The 19,201-nt window shown below is 44.9% G+C and overlaps 2 protein-coding genes across 3 annotated transcripts in view; both read right to left on the bottom strand.

The window, feature by feature from the left end:
* The window catches only part of crocc2 (ciliary rootlet coiled-coil, rootletin family member 2), a 30,918-nt gene extending 16,500 nt beyond the window's left edge, over positions 1-14,418 (bottom strand). The window contains exons 1-9 of the mRNA XM_076079187.1: positions 14,033-14,418; positions 12,455-12,608; positions 12,198-12,313; positions 3,519-3,686; positions 3,340-3,423; positions 2,642-2,745; positions 1,463-1,607; positions 937-1,043; positions 178-384 (exon numbers count right to left, since the gene is read on the bottom strand). Coding sequence (XP_075935302.1) covers positions 178-384; positions 937-1,043; positions 1,463-1,607; positions 2,642-2,745; positions 3,340-3,423; positions 3,519-3,686; positions 12,198-12,313; positions 12,455-12,608; positions 14,033-14,089 — 1,142 coding nt within the window. The 5' untranslated portion in view covers positions 14,090-14,418. The remainder of the gene's footprint in view (positions 1-177; positions 385-936; positions 1,044-1,462; positions 1,608-2,641; positions 2,746-3,339; positions 3,424-3,518; positions 3,687-12,197; positions 12,314-12,454; positions 12,609-14,032) is intronic.
* A 223-nt stretch (positions 14,419-14,641) lies between these two features.
* Positions 14,642-19,169, bottom strand: klhl30 (kelch-like family member 30). 2 transcript variants are annotated; one of them, XM_076079190.1, is made up of 8 exons: positions 18,641-19,169; positions 17,465-18,302; positions 17,183-17,372; positions 16,625-16,711; positions 16,346-16,501; positions 16,016-16,204; positions 15,328-15,473; positions 14,642-15,169 (listed from the first exon to the last, which is right to left on the bottom strand). In XM_076079190.1, exons 2-8 carry the CDS (start codon positions 18,236-18,238, stop codon positions 14,921-14,923), a joined length of 1,791 nt encoding a protein of 596 aa, XP_075935305.1. In that variant the 5' UTR covers positions 18,239-18,302; positions 18,641-19,169; the 3' UTR covers positions 14,642-14,920. The 2 variants fall into 2 exon arrangements, with proteins under 2 accessions (XP_075935305.1, XP_075935306.1); XM_076079191.1 differs by lacking the exon at positions 14,642-15,169 and adding an exon at positions 15,572-15,633 and having other exon boundaries at positions 15,340-15,473.
* Positions 19,170-19,201: the final 32 nt, after the last annotated feature.

Here is a 19,201-nt window from a genome sequence, read left to right as displayed (position 1 = left end):
GAAACTTATGAACACAAGATTTAAAGAGGTCTTTGTGGAATGGCTCCGTTTTACAGATCTGACGATTAAATCAACTACTTCTCATCAAAATAGTGTCATTTTGGCTGCCATTTTCAAAAGACAGGAAGGAAAGTCTTAATGGTAGACCAGGTCATATCGACTCGGAGGTGACTTCACCTGGAGTTCAGTTCCACTTTCTCTGCATCCCAGCGACCCTGAAGCTGCATGGCCTCTTTCAGCTTGTCCTTCAGCTGCCTCTCCAGTGTCGACATCTCCACACCACTAGAGGTGCTCTCCTGTGTTACTTTGGCCTCTATGTTCATGCAGGCGACATGCAGCTGCCTGCTGGCAGCGACACACTCCGCGCGCATATCAGACAGAGTCCTGTGGAACAAAGTAATGTCCATCAAGATTTGCAGAGCGTATCAGAACATATGAAAGATCCAACAGGGGAAGGGAACATGACGTGCTGTTTTCGTTCATACAGTTGTGAGCCATGAGCCTAACTAAAGAAACTGTCTGTTTGTGTTTGAAAAGGAGGGATGTCTGCAGCGGTTAAGCTCTGGGATCAGGGCTCACTTTGAAGTGTCTTCAGTTTAAGTTACAGTACTGTACAGCTGTCTATGAGCTGAGCAATCATTGTTAAAGCAAATTACTCTTCAGTAGTGCTCACAGTGGTTCAACAGGATAGAAGGCTCAAGCCTTGTCCTGATGGATGACTTCAACAGTGAGGCTGGACACCTTAAGCCCCCCCCAGTGAGGAAACAATGAGCAGGGGGACTGGCGACCCTGTTGACCTGTTCCACTTTGATCCTTGGCTGAGAGAGAGAGACGGATTGCGGTTGCAGCAGTCGTGAGTGTGAGACGCAAGAGGAGGTGGGGGTTCCTGTGGAATCCTGAGTCGCTGGAGGGGTTCTGGCAGCGTGCCACGCTCACCTGTCAGTGAAAGTCCTTAGCTGGGTGAAAGTGCTCCGCAGGGAAGCCGCCTGGCGCCACAGTGCTCTGACACGAGCCTGCTCACGACTCTGCCGGGAGGCGCACGTCTGCAGAGAGACGCAGACAACAAGGGGACTAGAGACTGGAGGGTGGGTGGCAACAGCAAATGATGGCACCCATCATTTTATTGTGATCCCAAACACATGCAATACTGGAACTCCTGGACTCACACTGGAACACATACAAATAATTGGATTTCCCTGAATCAACAGATGTAGCCCATTTACAGCACGAACGCCAGATTGTTTGCACAAAATGTTCCTCCCCCTCAGCAGTTGGAATGTTTTCACAGGAAACAACAACTCAAAAATCACAGCAATGAAACGAACAGCGAATGAGAATGAATTGGCAAAACTGGCTATGAATGGAATTCCTACCCCATGTGAACTCAACAGGACTTTAATTGCACAATCTCTGTGCAGAAAGGAATACACTTGAGCTTTCCCTGTTGTTTTCTTTTCCTCACCTCTTGCTCTCTGCGCAGACGGGAATCACACAAGTCAGCGTCTTCGCGGGCCTTCCACAGGCTCTCTGTTAGCCCCTGGTTGACAGTGCCCGTCTGCTCCAGCTGTTCCCGCAGCATACAGTTGACTTGGCTGAGGCTGGCACACCTGGAAATAACACGCGTTATATGACCATTTGGTATTTCTCCCCTGACAAACGTCTGTCATGACACACTCCTATAACCCTTCCACAGCACCCAGGCTCATACAGCCATACATTCATATTACATCTGTGGCCTTCAGATCCACCCTTGCCAACCAAACTTACGGGGTGAACATGTGAGACAGTTTTATAATGTCTGTGTCAACTTAAATTTAATATCAACCAGATCTACTTGTAGAGTCATTTACCATTTACATCATCCTCACACTAAACACGCACCCAGTTAAAGTAATGCTGGCCACATTGCTATGTTTGGTTATCGGTCTGAAAGGAAGCCAAACCCGTGTTTGCATGTATGGGATGACATCCTGTTTTAAGAGAACTGCAGTAATCCCAATAATAGGCAACACATAGTGTTGGTTGTAGACTTAATCTCTACGTTGCACAGAGCTTAAGTGGATAGATCTTGGTAACGCTGTAGCGAGTGATATTTTAGCCAGTAAAAATGATCAGGTCCCTGCCATGGGCATTTCAAATAAAGTTCCATAACTGTATAAATCATAGGGCATTAAAACCTGGCCTCAGCTGCAGAGGTTGGCCCACACTTAATGTGAAGCATCATTAAAATGCTTTGGAGGAGGGAGCCAACATAGGCCCACTAATTTTCTCTGACAAATTGGATACTGAGATTATCTGCCAAGGGCAGGTTCGGCCTTCGCCCTGCAGCAGGGGCAGGGGAAAGCTGCTGGGAATATCTGCGGTCCGCACATTTCTCAGAAATATTGCCGCATGATTTCTGCTCCTCAACATGAGACAGAGAAATAAAAAGGCTAAATTCTAACGGGTTGGTCCATGAATTTACTGCTCAAAGTCTGCATCCAACTAGCTACTCCCTACTGCTGTAGAGGATTTCTGGATTGCAAACTTTGTGCACTTTTTCCAAAACGCCCAAATATGCATAACTTACGAATACAGAAGCTGTGCGAGGTTTTTCTATTGGCTGGATGAGCTGGCGCACTGCACGGTGCCCATCACTCACCTCTTCTGCTCCTCCTCCAGCTGAGCAGACTTATTCTGGATAGCCACGTTGAGATCCTGCTCTGTCCGCTGCTGACGCTGGGCCGAGTCCAGGTGGGCCTGGAGCTGAACACACACACACACACACACACACACACACACACACACACACACACACACACACACACACACACACACACACACACACGGTACATTAGCAGTTACCTAATATTTGTAAAGCAACATAATTACAGTGGAAATCCCATTGGAGACCACTCAGCCAAGAATAATATTTGGGTGAATTTCATACATTTAAATAAAAGTACAAATCCATGTTTTGCTTTTATTTATGCATGATTCCTTTACTGGCTGTTAAATGCTTTTTATTGCCTGCATAAACAATTAGATTCATACAAATGAGCATAGAAGACTTTCTGTGCGTTTTCCTGTTTTCTGTGTCTTATCTATATGTTGAATGGTTCTTTTGCATAAATGTATATACTTTTATGGAGACATAATGGTCCAAATTATAACTAGTTAAACAAAACTATTTGCTCTCTAACATCCTTTTGAATATTTTGTAAACACTGTAACATATTGACATTGTGATAATGCTGACTGGCCTCTGGAGGACCCTAGCAGGCCCTTTAGACTTTGGATTGGAATATTAATGTCTAACTAATACTGATCCTTGAAGGTGAAGCAGCAGTCTAGACTTACCAACAACCTCATCTTCTCAGACTCTGAGGTCTTCTCCAGTACTTGCTCCTCTAGCTCCCCACACCTCTTCTTGTACTGAAGAACCTTGTATAAAACAAAGTTGAGCCAAAGGAACAGTTATTTTTTTTTTTACTTAACAATTTCTAGATTTCCGAGGTTCCTTTTGTTCACGTAGTCACCTTGGTCTGAAGCTTCTGGACAAGCTGGGCCTGTGTCTGCTGGGCCTCCTGGTAGGCCTGCAGTTTTTGCCTGTAAGCTCTCTCCTTGGTCTGCAAATGCAGGGATCCTGGTGATACACTGTCCTGGTCTGAGTCCACTGCTGACTGCAGCATCAGCATCTGATCCAGCTGGATGGAGAGGTTACAAATGAGCTTTTGCAAGCTTGACGACGTGACAGCACGTTGCACGTCACAGTACATTGTTTACACGCACTGCACCGAGTGACAGAATGCAACAAATCGCTACAGAGCTGATTGTATACTGTTTTACGAACCGCGTGTCATGGATGTGTGATATGCTCACTTTTACAGCTGTTGTTGGATTGGCTGCATTATACTGAGCTCTATGCCCATGGCACCGTTCACAAGGAGTTATTGCACACCAAATGTGTTGGGTTGCATTATGCTATGTGGGTGTAGTAACTCAGTCTATCTCGTCCTCCTGTAATTATCTGGATGTACCAATGATTAATGGATGAGCTTAAAGGAGTCATTGAGCAGTTTTCAACAGTTCACTGTGGGCTCTCTTTGTCAAATAATAAAGTCAGTGTATGGGAGCTTTGTATCTTAAAATACAGCATTCTTGATTGGTCATTGCTATCATGCATTAGTATTAATTCAGTGTGAGGATTGAACAGTAGCTAGGTTTTAAATATATAAATATCAGTCTATGGAATATCCCAGTACATTATACTTGCATATTGATGTTTACGCTTGATGTCTTGATCTGTCGACTGCATCTAGAAATATATATGTATATAGAAATGCACTTTGAAGTTGTCTTTCTCATCGAGAAATCTCATATCCTCATATCTGAAATCCAAATGTCCTGTAACCTCTCAACCTCACACAACCTAAACTCCCCCTGCACCACCCACTCTCTATCCTGGTGCCAGACACCCTGTCCTCACTAATACAAACCACATGGCCCTAGAGCACTGCAACACGCTGCGTGCCTTCAGCTGCCCTTGCCGAATTTCTCATTTAAAAAAAGAGGAGGACGAGAGTGAGAGCAAGGGAGCCCCCTCCCCTGCAACACACTCCAAAACCACCATCCAAGCCCTCCGAATCAACCCTGCGACCCAGTCCCTCCCACCGCACTTCTGTACCTCATCTCTTCTCTGGGTGCTTAATCTCTCCAGCAGGCTCCAAGAGAGCCAAGACAATAGTCTCACTGTTCAACACCGAGCCCAGCCACTTTGCCACCATTATTAACACATTTTCAAATGCCCTTTTCAGAATCTTTATACTGTCAAACTACAGGGACGGCCATCGTGCGCTCGGCTCTGTGCTTTTTGGTGTTTTTCTGCGAGGACCCGGAGAGCACAAAAGCTTCTTTTACTGCCCGTTGTTGAGGTGACACCTTTGTGGACTGAGAAGGGAGGAACAACATGGGCGGAGTGTTTGAAACACACACAACTGCAGCAGCTGTGTTTAAAGGGACTCCTGGAAACAGCTGTGTGTGGAGCTTTAGTGATTATGCATCTTTTCAAGTATTTTGGCACAACTATAGCAATAACACTGACTTACTAACAAGCATGCACTTTATAAATACACCTTGAAACCACGGCCAGAGCACACATGGTTTATCGCAGCACATGAGCACAATCTACAGCTGGAAACATATACAGCAGAGAGGGCTCTCATGCTGCTACAACTTTAGGGAAAGGGAGACCACGAAAACTAAATCAAATTCTCCCTCATAAGAAGAAACTCATAAATAGAAAAGGCTCAGTTATGGCCCAAATGAACCCATTGGGGCTCACTGGTGTAACAATGAGCCCCAGTTTATCAACCCCCCCGTTACCTCTCTGTTAAAAAAATACCAAAATATAAACTTTACCAGTAAGAGTGTTAAAAATAGCTCTGAGATTAGGTAACAATGCAGCATTCAGATAACGCAGGGCTACACCGATCACTCAAATTACTTGCCGAGGTGGTCTGGGACGCATTTGAGCGCTTATCTCTCGTATAGTTTAAACGCTAATGTCCCGATGAGTCCCAGACAAGGACGAAACAGTAAAATATGCCATCAAAGCCGCGCCTCCCCCGTTTGTTCCTCCCTTTTCTCACCTCCAGTTGGTTCTCAAATCGTGTCAGCTAACTTTGTCCACGACTGTCGAAAAGCCCATCGAGATATATTACAAGTTACAAGGTTATTTCATTGTACAAACAGGGTTGCACAACGAAATGCTGATTGCAGTCCCATTTTGCTACAGAACAAAACACAAGAAAACACAAAAAAACGATCATATGTGGAGGATGAATTGAGGAGTCTCACAGCCAGAGGAAAGAAGCTGTTCTGAAGTCTGCTGGTACGGAAGCTGATACTTCTGTATCTGTACCACGAGTGGGTCAAACATCTTGCCTGGGACATGCAGAGGAAAAGAACCAGTCTGTACTGTTTGGATTTCTTCTCCGTCTTTTGATTTCCGGCAGAATAACCAAACTACAACGCATTTGGTCTTTGCAAATGGAAATAATGTTCATTCACATATAGAGCGACGAGGTTTGATCGGATAACAAGTCGTCACCCGAGAGACATATGTGGAGACGCCGTCTAACGTTCACTTGTGATCGGATCACCCAAGACACGTGTTAAGGGCCTTCGAACCACTGGTAGCTAAGTTCAGCTTTTATGAGTGAGTACCTGTTTTGTTTGTTTTGCGCACATGCACGAAGGACGTACGCGTGCACTCACGAGCAGCCGGGCAGCACGGTACACAGTCCTGCCGCCTGTTTCACGCTGCTTTGGTGAGCAACAATTGCCAGCGGTTACACGCAGAGAGGTGTATCAATGCACCAACAAGGGCCAACTTTCAAGACTTTAGTGATTATGCATCTTTTCAAGTATTTTGGCTCAACTATAGCAATAACACTGATTAATCAAATTACTACGTATGATACTCAGTGTCACTGCTGCTGTCCACTCAGTGACCAGGTGTCTCTTAAGGTGTGGAGGGTTTTCATGCATTGCTGCAGCGTGTGGACCTCCTTCCATCTCTTCTCCTCTGCTCCACACACTACAGAAGGGACGCTTTTTAAAAAATGTGTTTCTCCCCAGTCAGCTGTAAAGCACTAGGCCGGAGGCTGCTCTGGATTAGCCATGCTCCGTGCAGGAAGCTCCCAAGAGGGCGCCACACATTGTTGTTAAGACCCCCACATTCACTGAACTCTCCTGCATCACCATCTTCTCCCCCTTGCTCTGTTTGCATCATTTAATCTCATCACCCCTATCTCCATAGTTGGTCTGATCTCATCGTTCTTCGCAACACATCCATCGGTGACTGTAAAACGAGAGGCGAGTAATCCCAGGCCTCCATCTGCCCTAACCCAGGGGCTTACTGGGTTTACTGGGGGCCCAGAAGTGTGCTTACTGAACACCCTTGCTATTTACGATCTGCCTCGGAGTACAATCACTCTCTAGCAGCCTCCGCGGACCCCTAAAGTGGGCTGAGTCCAATCCCAGTGTAGCCCGACTCTTTGAGGTCATCTACTGACATTATGCAATAATGCTCAAGATGCCGTTTACACAATAACAACCTTTTGTCATGGTGCATTTTATGCTACCATATGGTTGCTATGCCTCCTTTTCTTTTTTTATTTGCATTTCTAAGTATCTGTGTCAAGAGCCCTGCTCATGTTTCCAAAGTAAAAGACTTCTCAGCATCTTAAAATGTGCTTTGAATTAGCTTTTTATATTTCTTGATATTTATGATTTGTGCCACTCCTTGCATTGTCTCTTTTGATAAATATTTCAAACAACATCAAGGGATAATCTTGCTTTGATTCATCTGCCAACAAGCAACAAGAGAATCATTTTCAAGGCCTTTGTGGAGGCTTTGGTGTTTGGGCCAAAACTTGCTGCCTTGCTCATGTGGTAGATCAAATCCAATCCATTTCGGTTACCAAGTTAGTATTACAATATTCTCTCACCGACCTAATGTCACAACATTTGGAGATCCGATAACTCAGCAGTTTATCCACTGCTTCAACTGTTTGTTTTTTTATGTTTTGGCCTTTGCTTTGCATTTGTGAACTCAATTCCCTCCTCTCTTACTGTGTTGGCATTGTGCATCAATGCCTGTTTATCTACACAAAGACACATCTCCAGGCTCGTCCAGCAACTAGTCCACATCCTCAGCCCTATGTTGCAAAAGCGAAATCCGGCCCCGAGTGCACAGTCCAGCCAGCATGTGAAGGGTTACAGCTGCAATCGTTTTCCCTGGCTTGGCCTGGGCTCAGAGGCTTAATAAAGGGAATTAATGGAGTGCACTATCTGTCAGATTCCTAAACACAGCTGGAGCGGATGTCCATCGCCCCCAAGCTGCCCAAAAAAACTTACTATCCCACTTCAACAACATGCCCCTTCCCCCTTCCCCTCACATTACCCCCGGAGTGCTGACTCTGTGAAGGAGCCCCAGCTGATTGTGAAAGCTGTTTATGTATCATCGCTGATGGTAATTACACAATGTGGGATAACAAACAGGGAGAAGGGAGGCGAGGAGGGGGGCTGCTGTGAGTATGTTACCATGGAGTGAACCTCATGGTTGTGGGGACAGCTGCTGTGATGGCATACGGGGGGGATATACAAGTGATCTGTGTAAATACGTTCCAAACTAATAATACACGCTGTGTACTCACAAGCATGCGGCTGGCCTTGCAGCACTTAACACAATGCCTCCCCCGGCAAGGACAATGCTGAACAAAACCTACACACACATATCGAAGTCAGCCTGATTAGGCACTCTTGACACGTGAAAAAGAACTGAAAAGTGCGCTTAATTCTTGACTTTAAAGTCAGGTAACACGAGTAGCCTTAACGTCAAACGTTGAGACGGTTTGATGGAATACTTTCATCAAAGATTCAACGCTGGGGGATGGGCTTTCAAGAATATTTCCTCCGGGGAAGGCAATTAATTTTTACAATTTCATGATAGTTGAGAGAGTCAGACTTTTTGGCAGCAGTCCATTCAAACTGCAGCCTAAATGAGTGGGTTTGTGCCAGCAAGAAAAACAAACTGGGACAGAGGGGGGGGGGGGTAGCAGGGTAAAAGGGGACAGTAACACAATCCCTAAAAACAGACTTTATCTGCTCCAACTCAGTTTGACAGGGTTCTTATACAGACACCCAGGGGATTCAAGATTACAGAGGGCACTGGCAAATGGCAGTTGGTGTCAGAAATCATTCAGCGAGAGTTTATCTTCATCCAACTGACTGCCACACTGCAGTATTGTGCAACCGCTTGCTAAGTGTTCAGGCATTATGGTATAGAAGGTCTGTGTCTGAGAAAATGCACACTGGCGGGGCTCCAAAAGCAACACAGAGGGTTCACAATTCACCCCAAGATGTTCTCCATCCTCCCGAGGCCGTCCGACTCACGGACTGGGTCAAGGTTTGTCCTGGTTCAAGTGCAATTTTCTGGGGTCATCAGAGATCACGCTGAGTGATTAAACAGAGACACAAAGGACGGCTTTCAGAGTCCAGGTGTGACTTCACCAGTATTGCGTTAATGGTCTTCTGTCAGAGGAAAGCCGGGAGAAATGGGGATTTGGGATAACTTTGTATCTCCGTTCCTCAACTGTCAGGCCTCCATTCGGTGGTGGGCCTGCTTCAGCTGACATTCTGACACTGGGAGCATCAAATGGATTTCAGCAAGAAACTTTTGGTAGTCGGGCATCATATGTAGCGCTTTTTTTGCTCTCTTGCCATTACGCTACTACCGGCAGCCCATTAGCTTAGCTTAGAACAATGACTGGAAACTAATGAGAACTACCTGGTCACATTGCATCAACCTGATCCCAAAAGGTATAGAGCAAGGTGGAAGTAGTTAGAAGCGCTGGTTGTTTGACCCTTGGAACTGACCTGGTGACCGTAGGATGGCTGTTACTGTATGAGCAGGCTGATACCGGGTTCCCACCACGATGAGTGCCTTTCAGCAACAAATGCAACCAAAAACTGCTCAAGTGACAGCAGCCCTTGTTCACGAGTGAGGGTAAAATGGAGCTTTCTGGAGCATCTGGTGGACAAGCGGTTTGGTGCGGCATCAGCAGTGATGCGGGCGTTGCACCAAAATGTTGTGGTGAAGAGGGAGCTGAGACGGTAGGCAAAGCTTTCGACTTAGAGTGTTTCCGCCGTAGAGTGGCCGGGCTCAGCCTTAACGATAGGGTGAGGAGCTCAGACATCCGGAGGGAGCTCGGAGTAGAGCCGCTGCTCCTTTGCATCGATGAGGTGGTTCGGGCATCCGATTAGGAGGCCTCCTTGGCACCTCCAATCAGAAGTTTTCCCAGGCACGGCCAGCCGGTAAGAAGCCCCGGGGGTAGACTCAGAACGTGCTAGAGATATTAAATATCTTGTCTGGCCTGGGAACGCCTCGGGGTTTACCAGGAAGAGCAGGAAAACGTTACTGACGTCTGGAATACTTTGCTTTACCTGCTGCCACCTCGTCCCAGATAAGCGGATGAAAGCGGTCAGATGGATGGATCAGGGAAAAATGTAATTACAATACTCCATATAGAATATGTAGGAACAAATGGGACCAATGCAGTTTAAAAGGTTCTGCCAGGATCTCATGGACCAGCAACACTTCCAGAAAGCTACTTTTCAACAAAATATACAGTAAAAGCTATTAACTCAAGACATAAAGGATGTAAATAGGGCAGGGCTCGGGTATATGGCTGATATCAATATTAATAAAAATCATTTTCTCATTTATTTTATATGTTCTAATATTTCCTTATTCATGTTTACTGCAACCAACTGTTCACTGATATGGTCTCCATCAGACAAATCTCTTCAAATAGACAAGACTAACTACTTACTATGTCATCTGGTTATACAGTTTACCTGCATTATATATTTCATCATTGCATGGCACCACTAAAAGCCAATGAACACGACACGATGATATGGCCGTTAAAACATGCTGACAAATGAAGCGGATCATACCGTATGATATATATACGATGGGATATTAAGTGATACGATCCCTTTGGCAGTGAATGTTGAGGGAGGAAGCTGTTTATGCAGACCTAAATGTTACCTCCACACAGATGCCACAGCAAAGGCAGCATATATTTGGCTGCGGGGCGTCGATTAGCACACTGCATTAACATCACATCACAGCAGAGCTGCCAAACAATTATGCTGCTCTGCAGGGGAAAAAAATAGCAAGAAGAGACGAGTCACAACAGGAGTCTCGTGATGAACCTCTTGACTTCTGAGAAGCTACCGGGAAAAAACATTCGGCTGCGTTAACAGTTATACTTTCTACTATCTTAGAGAAAAGAAACGAGTCCTCCTCCATTCTTCAAATTGCTACTCAGATATCAACATCGCTTGCTTGTGTTTTTTCTGTTTAGTGCCTTTTCACACGTCTAAAAATATCAACAAAATAAATAAGCTATATAGATCTGCCGAGTTAATTAAGTTTTATTTATAGCCTTGGTTTTAAAATAAGTTCCAAGAGTGAGGCAAGCAGTGGGAGTTCATTCGATTTAAGCGGCAGAATGAGGGCAGTGTTATCACGAATGGCTGCTTTGTGCACCACGAAAAATGAGCTTTTTCTTCGACGGTCTCAGGGGAGGAGGCCAGTGACCTTCCCAATTTTCCCCCCAAAACACCAGCCGCGACATGGAGGGGCTATGAAGGGAGACGCCGGTCCTCGCGAGCACAGGGGGTCTGAGTCTACCTGAACAGACCACAAGGAAACTCTTCATGAACCACCCTCCCCTCTCTTATTTACACTTACAAACACACACGCTTCCACACTCTCTCACACACACACACACACACACACACACACACACACACACACACACACACACACACACAATGGACGCTTATACAGTACTTACTGTAATATGTAAACTGTAATTCTACAGCAGCTAATTAAAGAAAATGCATGACATAAAGCATATGTTCGTGCCAAGTTACATTAATTCCATGGTGAGTCTGTAGCTGTGTATTCTGAACGTTCCTCCCCTTCAGTTTTCACTACAGTCCATGCAAAGCTGTTTCAACCTCACCCACTGTTTGTTTGTTCAGCCCCGAAAGGCTTTCCCTGCTGGAGAGAGCGCTGGTACACTGATGTTTACTGTAACCATATTCCATTTCAAAAGGCATGTCGCTCGTTGCACTCAATGCTCTCGTGTGGTTGACGTTCTTGATCTCATCTCCAAACAAAACTGCACAAATGAACCATCTGCAGTATTACTTACTTCAGGTCCCGTAAGAGTCGCATTAGAGAACAATGTCTGCTCACGCAGCCTCAGCTAGGAGACACAGCTAGTTTGGGAAATGGGTGTTTGGGCTGATAGGATTTGATGAGGTGCGTGTCATCACCGTGGTTACACACGCTGACATTGACATAATTGCAATGCTCATGAGAAGACTACATGTCGGTCTATTGCTGTTCAAATCACGAATAAGTAGATGATAAGATGAACTGTTACCTGGATGGCATCACCTGTGCATCCAATTTGGTCTGTATTTATGATTTTTTTATGACATCTTAGTTTTTTTTCTCTTTCCGTTACAGAACAAACATTCTGCTAGAATAGCACGGGTACATCGAATGCTAAAAATGTAAATAATGCTCCACAGCTTGACCTTATGTCGGTGCCCTGTGTCACTCCTACCCTGTCTGTGAGACCGGCCTGTTTGACTGGCGGCTGGCCACGATCCATCTGGCTCGGAGAAAGCTGCTCCCTCGGGCCCCTGCTCTCCTCCAGCTCACTGACCTCAGAACTCCCATCTGGGGTAAGGAAGCAGATCATGCATTTGGTGACAATCCTACCTCATAGGGCCTAATGATCACTGATATCTAGCCAGGTAGATGTATTGTTTGTGCTGCGCGTGTTCAATTTGAATTGAAGCTCTGTTTAGTCTTCCCTACCAGCTGGCTGCTCTGCCAGGTTGCGAGTGATGATCTGGCGGACACGGGTGGAGACAAGCGTGGGACTGACATCGGACTCGTGTCCATCACCTCGAAGTGACAGAGTCCTCTCTCCTGAGCTGCCGTCAGAGTGAAGCAGGGACTCCTCCAACTTCTACAATCACAGCAGGAACCTCAACACATCACCTAACTGAGCAGAGAAAACTCCAGACAAGACGATGGGGAAACCGTGGAGGAATAGCACATTTCCATTTTACTTAACTAAAGATAAAAAAAGAATAAGCAAAAACATTTACTTACTCAAAAGTAATTACTGGAATATCATTATAATAAATTCTAATTAATTACCATGGAAGGAACATGTAGTTGGTTGAGCTGTAGATCATTTTAACTACTTTATATTGTTTAGGGCATCTTTATCATAATGCATAATATTGTATAAAATGTTTTATGAAGATTATTGATTAGTAAAGTAACTATAACAAATATAAATGTAGCGGAAAAAGCACAACATTTACACCTGAAAAGTACTCATGTATAAATGTAAAATAGCAGTAGGTAGCACCAACAAATTGTACTTAATCACAGTACTACAGTAGCACTAGTGCTAGTAAATGTACTTATAGTTACTTTCCACCACTGGGAAACAAAATGTACTGAAAATCAATTAAGGTAATGTTTTTACTGAACACTGTAGCGCCATCACTACCACTGTAGTAGTATAGTAAAGTGTTTACAAGTTTCCCTTTCAACAGTTGTAGAGTATCAGAGAGCATTTCTCTAAAGCTGCACTTAAGCTAAATTTGAGATAGCTTCTTGTACTTTACTTGCCTATTTTCTGCTACTTTATTCTTCTACACCACATTTATTCTAAAGGTTACTTTGCAAATTCATATTCTTAATACAAAATATATTCAACAAAAACAGTATGATGTATTGTGGATTAAACGACTCATCTGTATATAAACTAGTTCAAATGAGTTCCATCTTTACCGGCTGCAGCATTAAAGTGAGGCTTACACTATTTCATCAATGATTACAATACAATTATAAAACATATTATTCTGAGATGGTCATCTTGCATGAATACTTTAGGTACTTTAGTTGCTAATGTGTGCACTCTTACTCAAGTAACTTTTTAAATGCCAAACTGACTTTTTTTGGACAATTTCGGAACTTAATTTATTGTCACTTTCCAAAGTAAAAGCTCTGAGTTATTACACCATTTTTAATAGGCCTATTTCACAGCAGACATTTTGACTTCACAGTAACGTTAGGCATTGCAACATAAAATAATACAAAATAGTGTCTCTGTTCTATAAGTGCCCCAGTAAACAATGAAAGTGTGACAGTGAGCCAGCATACACGAGATCTACACTGAAACGGAAGTAGCTAGCATAAATTGAATTCAGCCATATTTAATAGCATTATTTAGCTTGTTAATTAGCTCGCGTTACACCTTTGCTTTTCTTAAATTGACGTGTCTTCCGTTGAAAAAGTCTGTAAAAACCGCAGACTGTATATAAGAAGGTCAAAACACGTCAACTAACACAGTGGACAACAGCAGCCGTTACCGACCTGAATCACAGCCTCCAGTCGAGGAGAGTGGGCACCTTGCTCCCGTTGACAACTCATGGCAAAAGTGACGCAGCTTTAGCACTAAATTGTTAGCAAGCGACGTTAAACTTTTAATAGTTTCATTCGACGACACAGAAACCTTGCAGTGACGTTGCTACAATTTAGGCTAGAGAGAGAGAGAGAGAGAGAGAGGAGTCAACAGTGGACTCCTACAAAGCACAGACCTAGCATGTCATTAAGGACTGAACTGGTACCTGCATAAAGAAAAGACTAGAGTTGAAAATAAATCACTGACAGAAGAAACTTTAGGAGCGACTGAAGGCAAGTAGCGCCATTCTAATACCAGTCCAAGGTTGCCAGGGTGACCGCTCGCTTCCGGGCCGTTGCCATAGAAATAGAATGCTGGGTCGGTGTTTCCATGGCAGGACAGACTCTCGGATTCCGATGGGTTAATGATCATCACGTTTCTAGTCTCTTTAGAGGCAAAGTGAACAGTATCTTCCCAAACAGGATTTACATCTGGTTGACCGGCTTTCAGGAGCACATTTTATTCACGTTTCGAGCATTTCCAGGTTCAAACCCGTGATATACAACCAATAATAAAAATAATACTCTGCAAATATTTAATGATTCACAAGCACCATTCAATAACACACAAAAAGGAACAAATAAAAACACAAGACACAAAGTATAAATAACCTCCAACTGAGCAGCCAAGCAAGGCTCTAATAACAACCATGAAGACCTGAGGATCATGTAACGCACTATTCTAGGTCACAATGGCATCCTGGGATAAACCTGCCATTTGCATTGTAACATAGTTGTGATAGGAACATGTCTCTGTGTACTCCTGGACCCTGAGTTTAGTCCCACCAGGATAGGAGGCCCTTACGGTGAATCTATGGGGGAAAGCTCGGGCCACTGGGATGGATCTAGGAAGATGGTGCAGACTCCACTGTAGAACCAAAGTCTGGGCAGGAAGGACTCCACCTCCCAGGTGTCGGCCGCTCGGTTGTAAACCTCCACTTCCACCCCGTAGTCCCCCTCCATGCCTTTCCAATGGCCTCCGGTGACAAACAGCTTCCCATCCAGTGTTACCAGGCCGCCATTCTCATGGAGCATGTGGAGAAGCTGAACCTGAAGAGAGAGGGAGAGTCAACATACAGCTTAGGGCAAAAATAAAAAGAGAATAAAAAAACAAACAATTTTTGCCTTTGTCCTGCAAAATAAGCATTGATACAAGGCATTGTATTACTGTATTATGACAAAAAGCCAGCAGTGATATCTAAGCCCACCTTCTGCCACATGTTCGCCTCTGGATCATAAGAGAAGACTTTCTTAGTGTTGTCAGCAACCAGATATATAGTGCCATCCACACAGACAGAACGAGGAGAGGACAGATACTTAGGGATGAAGGGCGAACATATGCTGATCCAGCTATCTGTAAAAAAAGAAATAAACATGTAAACACACATCATTTAGAGGAATAAAGAAGACAAATAATTAGGTTTTGGTTCTGTAAACTTGTTAAACAATTACCTTCTAATGAGTCAACACTAAATGACAATAAGTTGACACTATTAAATCCTTTAACTGCAAATCTGTGGGAAAAACAAAACTGCTGTTTCGTCAAGGGTTGATTAATAATGATAAACAGTCAACAACACATGAGGAAAGAGAGCCTAATGTTGAAACAAATACTAAAATATGTAGTTGTATGGGGCTTTATCTATGTAGATTAACTTAAGGAATTGTACAATGAAGCAATAAATATTTGGTTGAAATACTATAAACAGCAAGTAAACAATCTATTAGAAGCTATTATAAATTGAGCTACACCAACTGGACTGCATAAATGAATGACATATTGCCAATGTGTTTTGCCCCCCAAAAAATGAAAATGTTATTTAATGCTGCAAATCTCTTGCCAATAAAGATCCCCCCCCCCTCCCCCCGTCGGAGGTTTGCTTCGCTCCTCCTTACCTATAACAGGGTTGTAACACTGCATGGCCAAAGCATTGTACTTCACAGCGCACGAGCCAATCACATAGAGCTTCCCATGACAGGCCGTGGCGGTGAAGTTAGTCACATATTTCAAGGCGGGGCACGTCAAGGTCCAGGTGTCGTTGTAAGGGTCGTAGTGCTCAACTTCAACGCGATTCGACGTTGTACCTGAAGGAGGAAAATGTTGAGTAGCATGAGGGATGAGGGTGAATCCTGCTCTCAGAGATGTCAGCAAATACAGAGACACAAAGAGGGATTTGCAAGAAAAATTCTCAGGCACCGCACGAACGACCGTATTTATTTTCTTACCTCCAATGACGTAAATCTCGCCGTTGAGCGTTGCCGACGTGTGGTTAGTGCGAGGCCAGAGCATGGGGGCCACGGTAACCCACCTCCCCTCTCTTGTGATGTACTTCCAGGTCTCTGTGGTGGACCAGGTGTTGGTGTTCGAGCCTCGCGAGCCCCCTGGTCAGACAGACAAGAGAACTCTGTCAAAAGTCTGATATTTGTTTTACATTCCTCGCAAGAGAAGCGAGTTCTGCTCAAAACCGTTCATCATCATTTATTTGCCTTCTGCCCCTCACTCACCTGTGACGTACACGTCATTGTTCAGGGAGACCAGGGCGTAGCCCCACTTGTTGGGGTTGGGGAAATTAGGGAGCTCATGCCACTGTTCTGCAGAGAAAAAGAAAGAAACGGGAGTTCATGTTCGAGCGTCATTCTGACAGTGAGGGAAATTAGATAAATGTTATGACAAAAATAGCACGCAAATGAAATTTGGAGAAATGTCCTCAAAGTAAGTCAAAGCTAGGTCAAGAAAGGAAGAAGCCGGAAAATTTTTTTTTCCTTTCTGGCACAGCCCTCACAGCATTGTTGCCTCTTTTTGTAAACATCCAGTGTGAAAAACACTGAAGTGGATGTCTCCTTCCAGCTCCGCACGATAAAACGCCCATTCGAGGAGCTGAGAAGATGATCCAATTTTGTCACCTCCAGACCGCATTCCTGTCAGCACTGCATGTACCGACCTACTGCCAAACTGTTTCAAGGACTCTGACAGACGTTTCACAACAAGTCTCTGTTGTGAAACGGATTCTGAACTTAAACAGTTGACATTTTGATGCATGCAAAAAATAAAAATGTTAGTACTTGTGTTTGTGTTGTAGAAGGCACAGTTCCTGGGCAGCAGTCTTGGGTCTCTGTCCTCTTCATCTTCATCGTCTGAGTCGTCCGAGTCGTCCAGTGAGCGACCTCCCATTACCAACAGCACCTCTTGCAGGTTTGGTTGCGGACTCATGGAGTCGAGTCTGTCCGTGTTTTCCGGGGCAAAATCCATCTTCTAGAAAAGCAAAAGGCGTGATTGTTGTTGGAAATCCACTCAAGATTGTGCAAATGAAGATAAGAGAGAAAAGAAGGTGTGAAGTCACTAACCTCTCTGTGAAGTTTTTCCACCGCCTCTCTGCAGCTGGGAGAGGCCTGCACCAGACTGTCCTTCAGCAGGGTCTCAGCCAGGTAGTCCAGGCTGAGCAGAGGGAGACGGGACAAGGTGAGGAGCTCAGGGAGGTGGCCGAGCCGAGACTCACTGTGGTGCCCGACCCATTTCAGGATGGCCTCCACGCGGGTGCACTCTGTCCGGATTTGTAGCCCTTCGTCAGACAGGCACGCAACCAACCTCTCCTTTCCCAACAGCAGAAACTCCTCACCTTGCTGCACAGCCTCAAAGTTCTCTAAGAGGAAGGCCCTCGCTTTGGCCATCACCTCAGGGCAGCCATGGATGGCCCCGAACTCCAGGATCCCCAGGCAGTTGGTGGCATCGATCTGGTGCTGGAGGTATCGGCTGCACACGGTCCTCACTGTCTGGAACTGCAGCTGGCTGGACGTGCAGATCAGCCCCTCCACGTTGCTCTGGTTGATGGTCAGCTTGCCCGTGTACGCGAAGTCCAGCAGGCAGCTGAGAATGTCAGGATCAACATCGCTGAGCTCCACGCGCGCCCCGATGCTCTCCACAAAGTCCCCTGAGAACATGCTGTGGAAGTATGCGCTGCAGAGGGCCAGCACGCCGCGGTGACAGGGGAAGTCACGGCCGCCCGCGCTCAGCGTCACGTCCACCAGTTTGGGGTGAGAGCAGAGGGAGCGCAAGCCCTCCAGAATGCTCTGAGGATGGGAGGGCAGGCAGAAGTCCAGGTCGTCCACGTTGCGCACCATGATCAACTTCAAAATGTCAAACAGTCTCTCAGCGGGGGATGGTCAGGTCGAGTTTAGAGCTTACCTGGAAGTGTAGGAAAAAACATGAATATGCAGAAAAAAGAATGATAACATGTTTGTTTGTTGTTGTTTTGTACAAACGGTGCAAATAAAAAGACATTCTCAGTGAGAGAGCTTCAAGTTTGGAACTTAGTTAGAAAACAGTTTCTCTTCTGTGACCTTTCTGATTTGAGCAAAATGTAAAACTTCTTTAAATTTGGCATCACTGTGTACTTTTGGCTCACTATTAGTAAGATTTAGCATAATAGCATGACACTAATCCTCTCCGACACCAACAATACATTACATTTCTTGACATCAAACTCTGTACAAATGAAACGATTAAACCAACAACAAACTCACCGCAGAAGCAGAGAAGCGCAAATATAGGCGCATCCTTGTGTCCAGTGAAAAAGCTGTTTGTGGCTGAGCGGCTGGTGGGATCAACATGGAGCGAGTAGCATGGCGAAAAGCTTTTGCCATGTCACTGGGACGCGCTGCCTGGCTTTCAGTTATTTTTAGGACAGACAGCGACGCTGTGCTGAAGTCAGATTCCAAACAAGCATGGGACCCACAGCTGCTGTTACAGGCACACATTATTCTCAACAGGCATGGAGGCTGGCAAAGGAGATAAATGACATAGCACTGACCGTTTTGTTTGTATGTTACAACAGTTAATTAAAAATACAACTATGCTGAACAAAGTGCTGTATGTTTATATAGGTGTTAAGATATGTGTGGTTTGATTAAAAGTGCCTTAAGGAGGTAATGAAAAGAAGATGCGTCAGTGAAATCAGTTTTCCTTTTAGTTCCTTTATAATGAATAATCAGGGTCAGCCTAACAAGTCTCCAGAACTCCAGAACTGGGCCTCTTCCTGACAAATCAATAGCTGTAGTTTGTGTTGGGAAGATGTTTACTCTCAG

The sequence above is a fragment of the Anarhichas minor genome, unplaced genomic scaffold, assembly GCF_050575085.1.
Source record: "Anarhichas minor isolate MPS153535 unplaced genomic scaffold, ASM5057508v1 ptg000071l, whole genome shotgun sequence".
NCBI classification, from domain to species: Eukaryota; Metazoa; Chordata; class Actinopteri; order Perciformes; family Anarhichadidae; genus Anarhichas; species Anarhichas minor.
Note: the sequence above shows the minus strand (reverse complement) of the source record. Positions and strands in the feature narration are given on the sequence as shown.

Coding starts and splice junctions, on each gene's coding strand:
- klhl30 (XM_076079190.1), bottom strand. CDS start 18,238: ATGGTGCGCAACGTGGACGACCTGGACTTCTGCCTGCCCTCCCATCCT. Junction 16,502..16,624: donor CAATGACGTGTACGTCACAG/GTGAGTGAGGGG, acceptor CTGTCTGACCAG/GGGGCTCGCGAGGCTCGAAC. Junction 15,474..16,015: donor GTGTTACAACCCTGTTATAG/GTAAGGAGGAGC, acceptor CTTTTTTTACAG/ATAGCTGGATCAGCATATGT.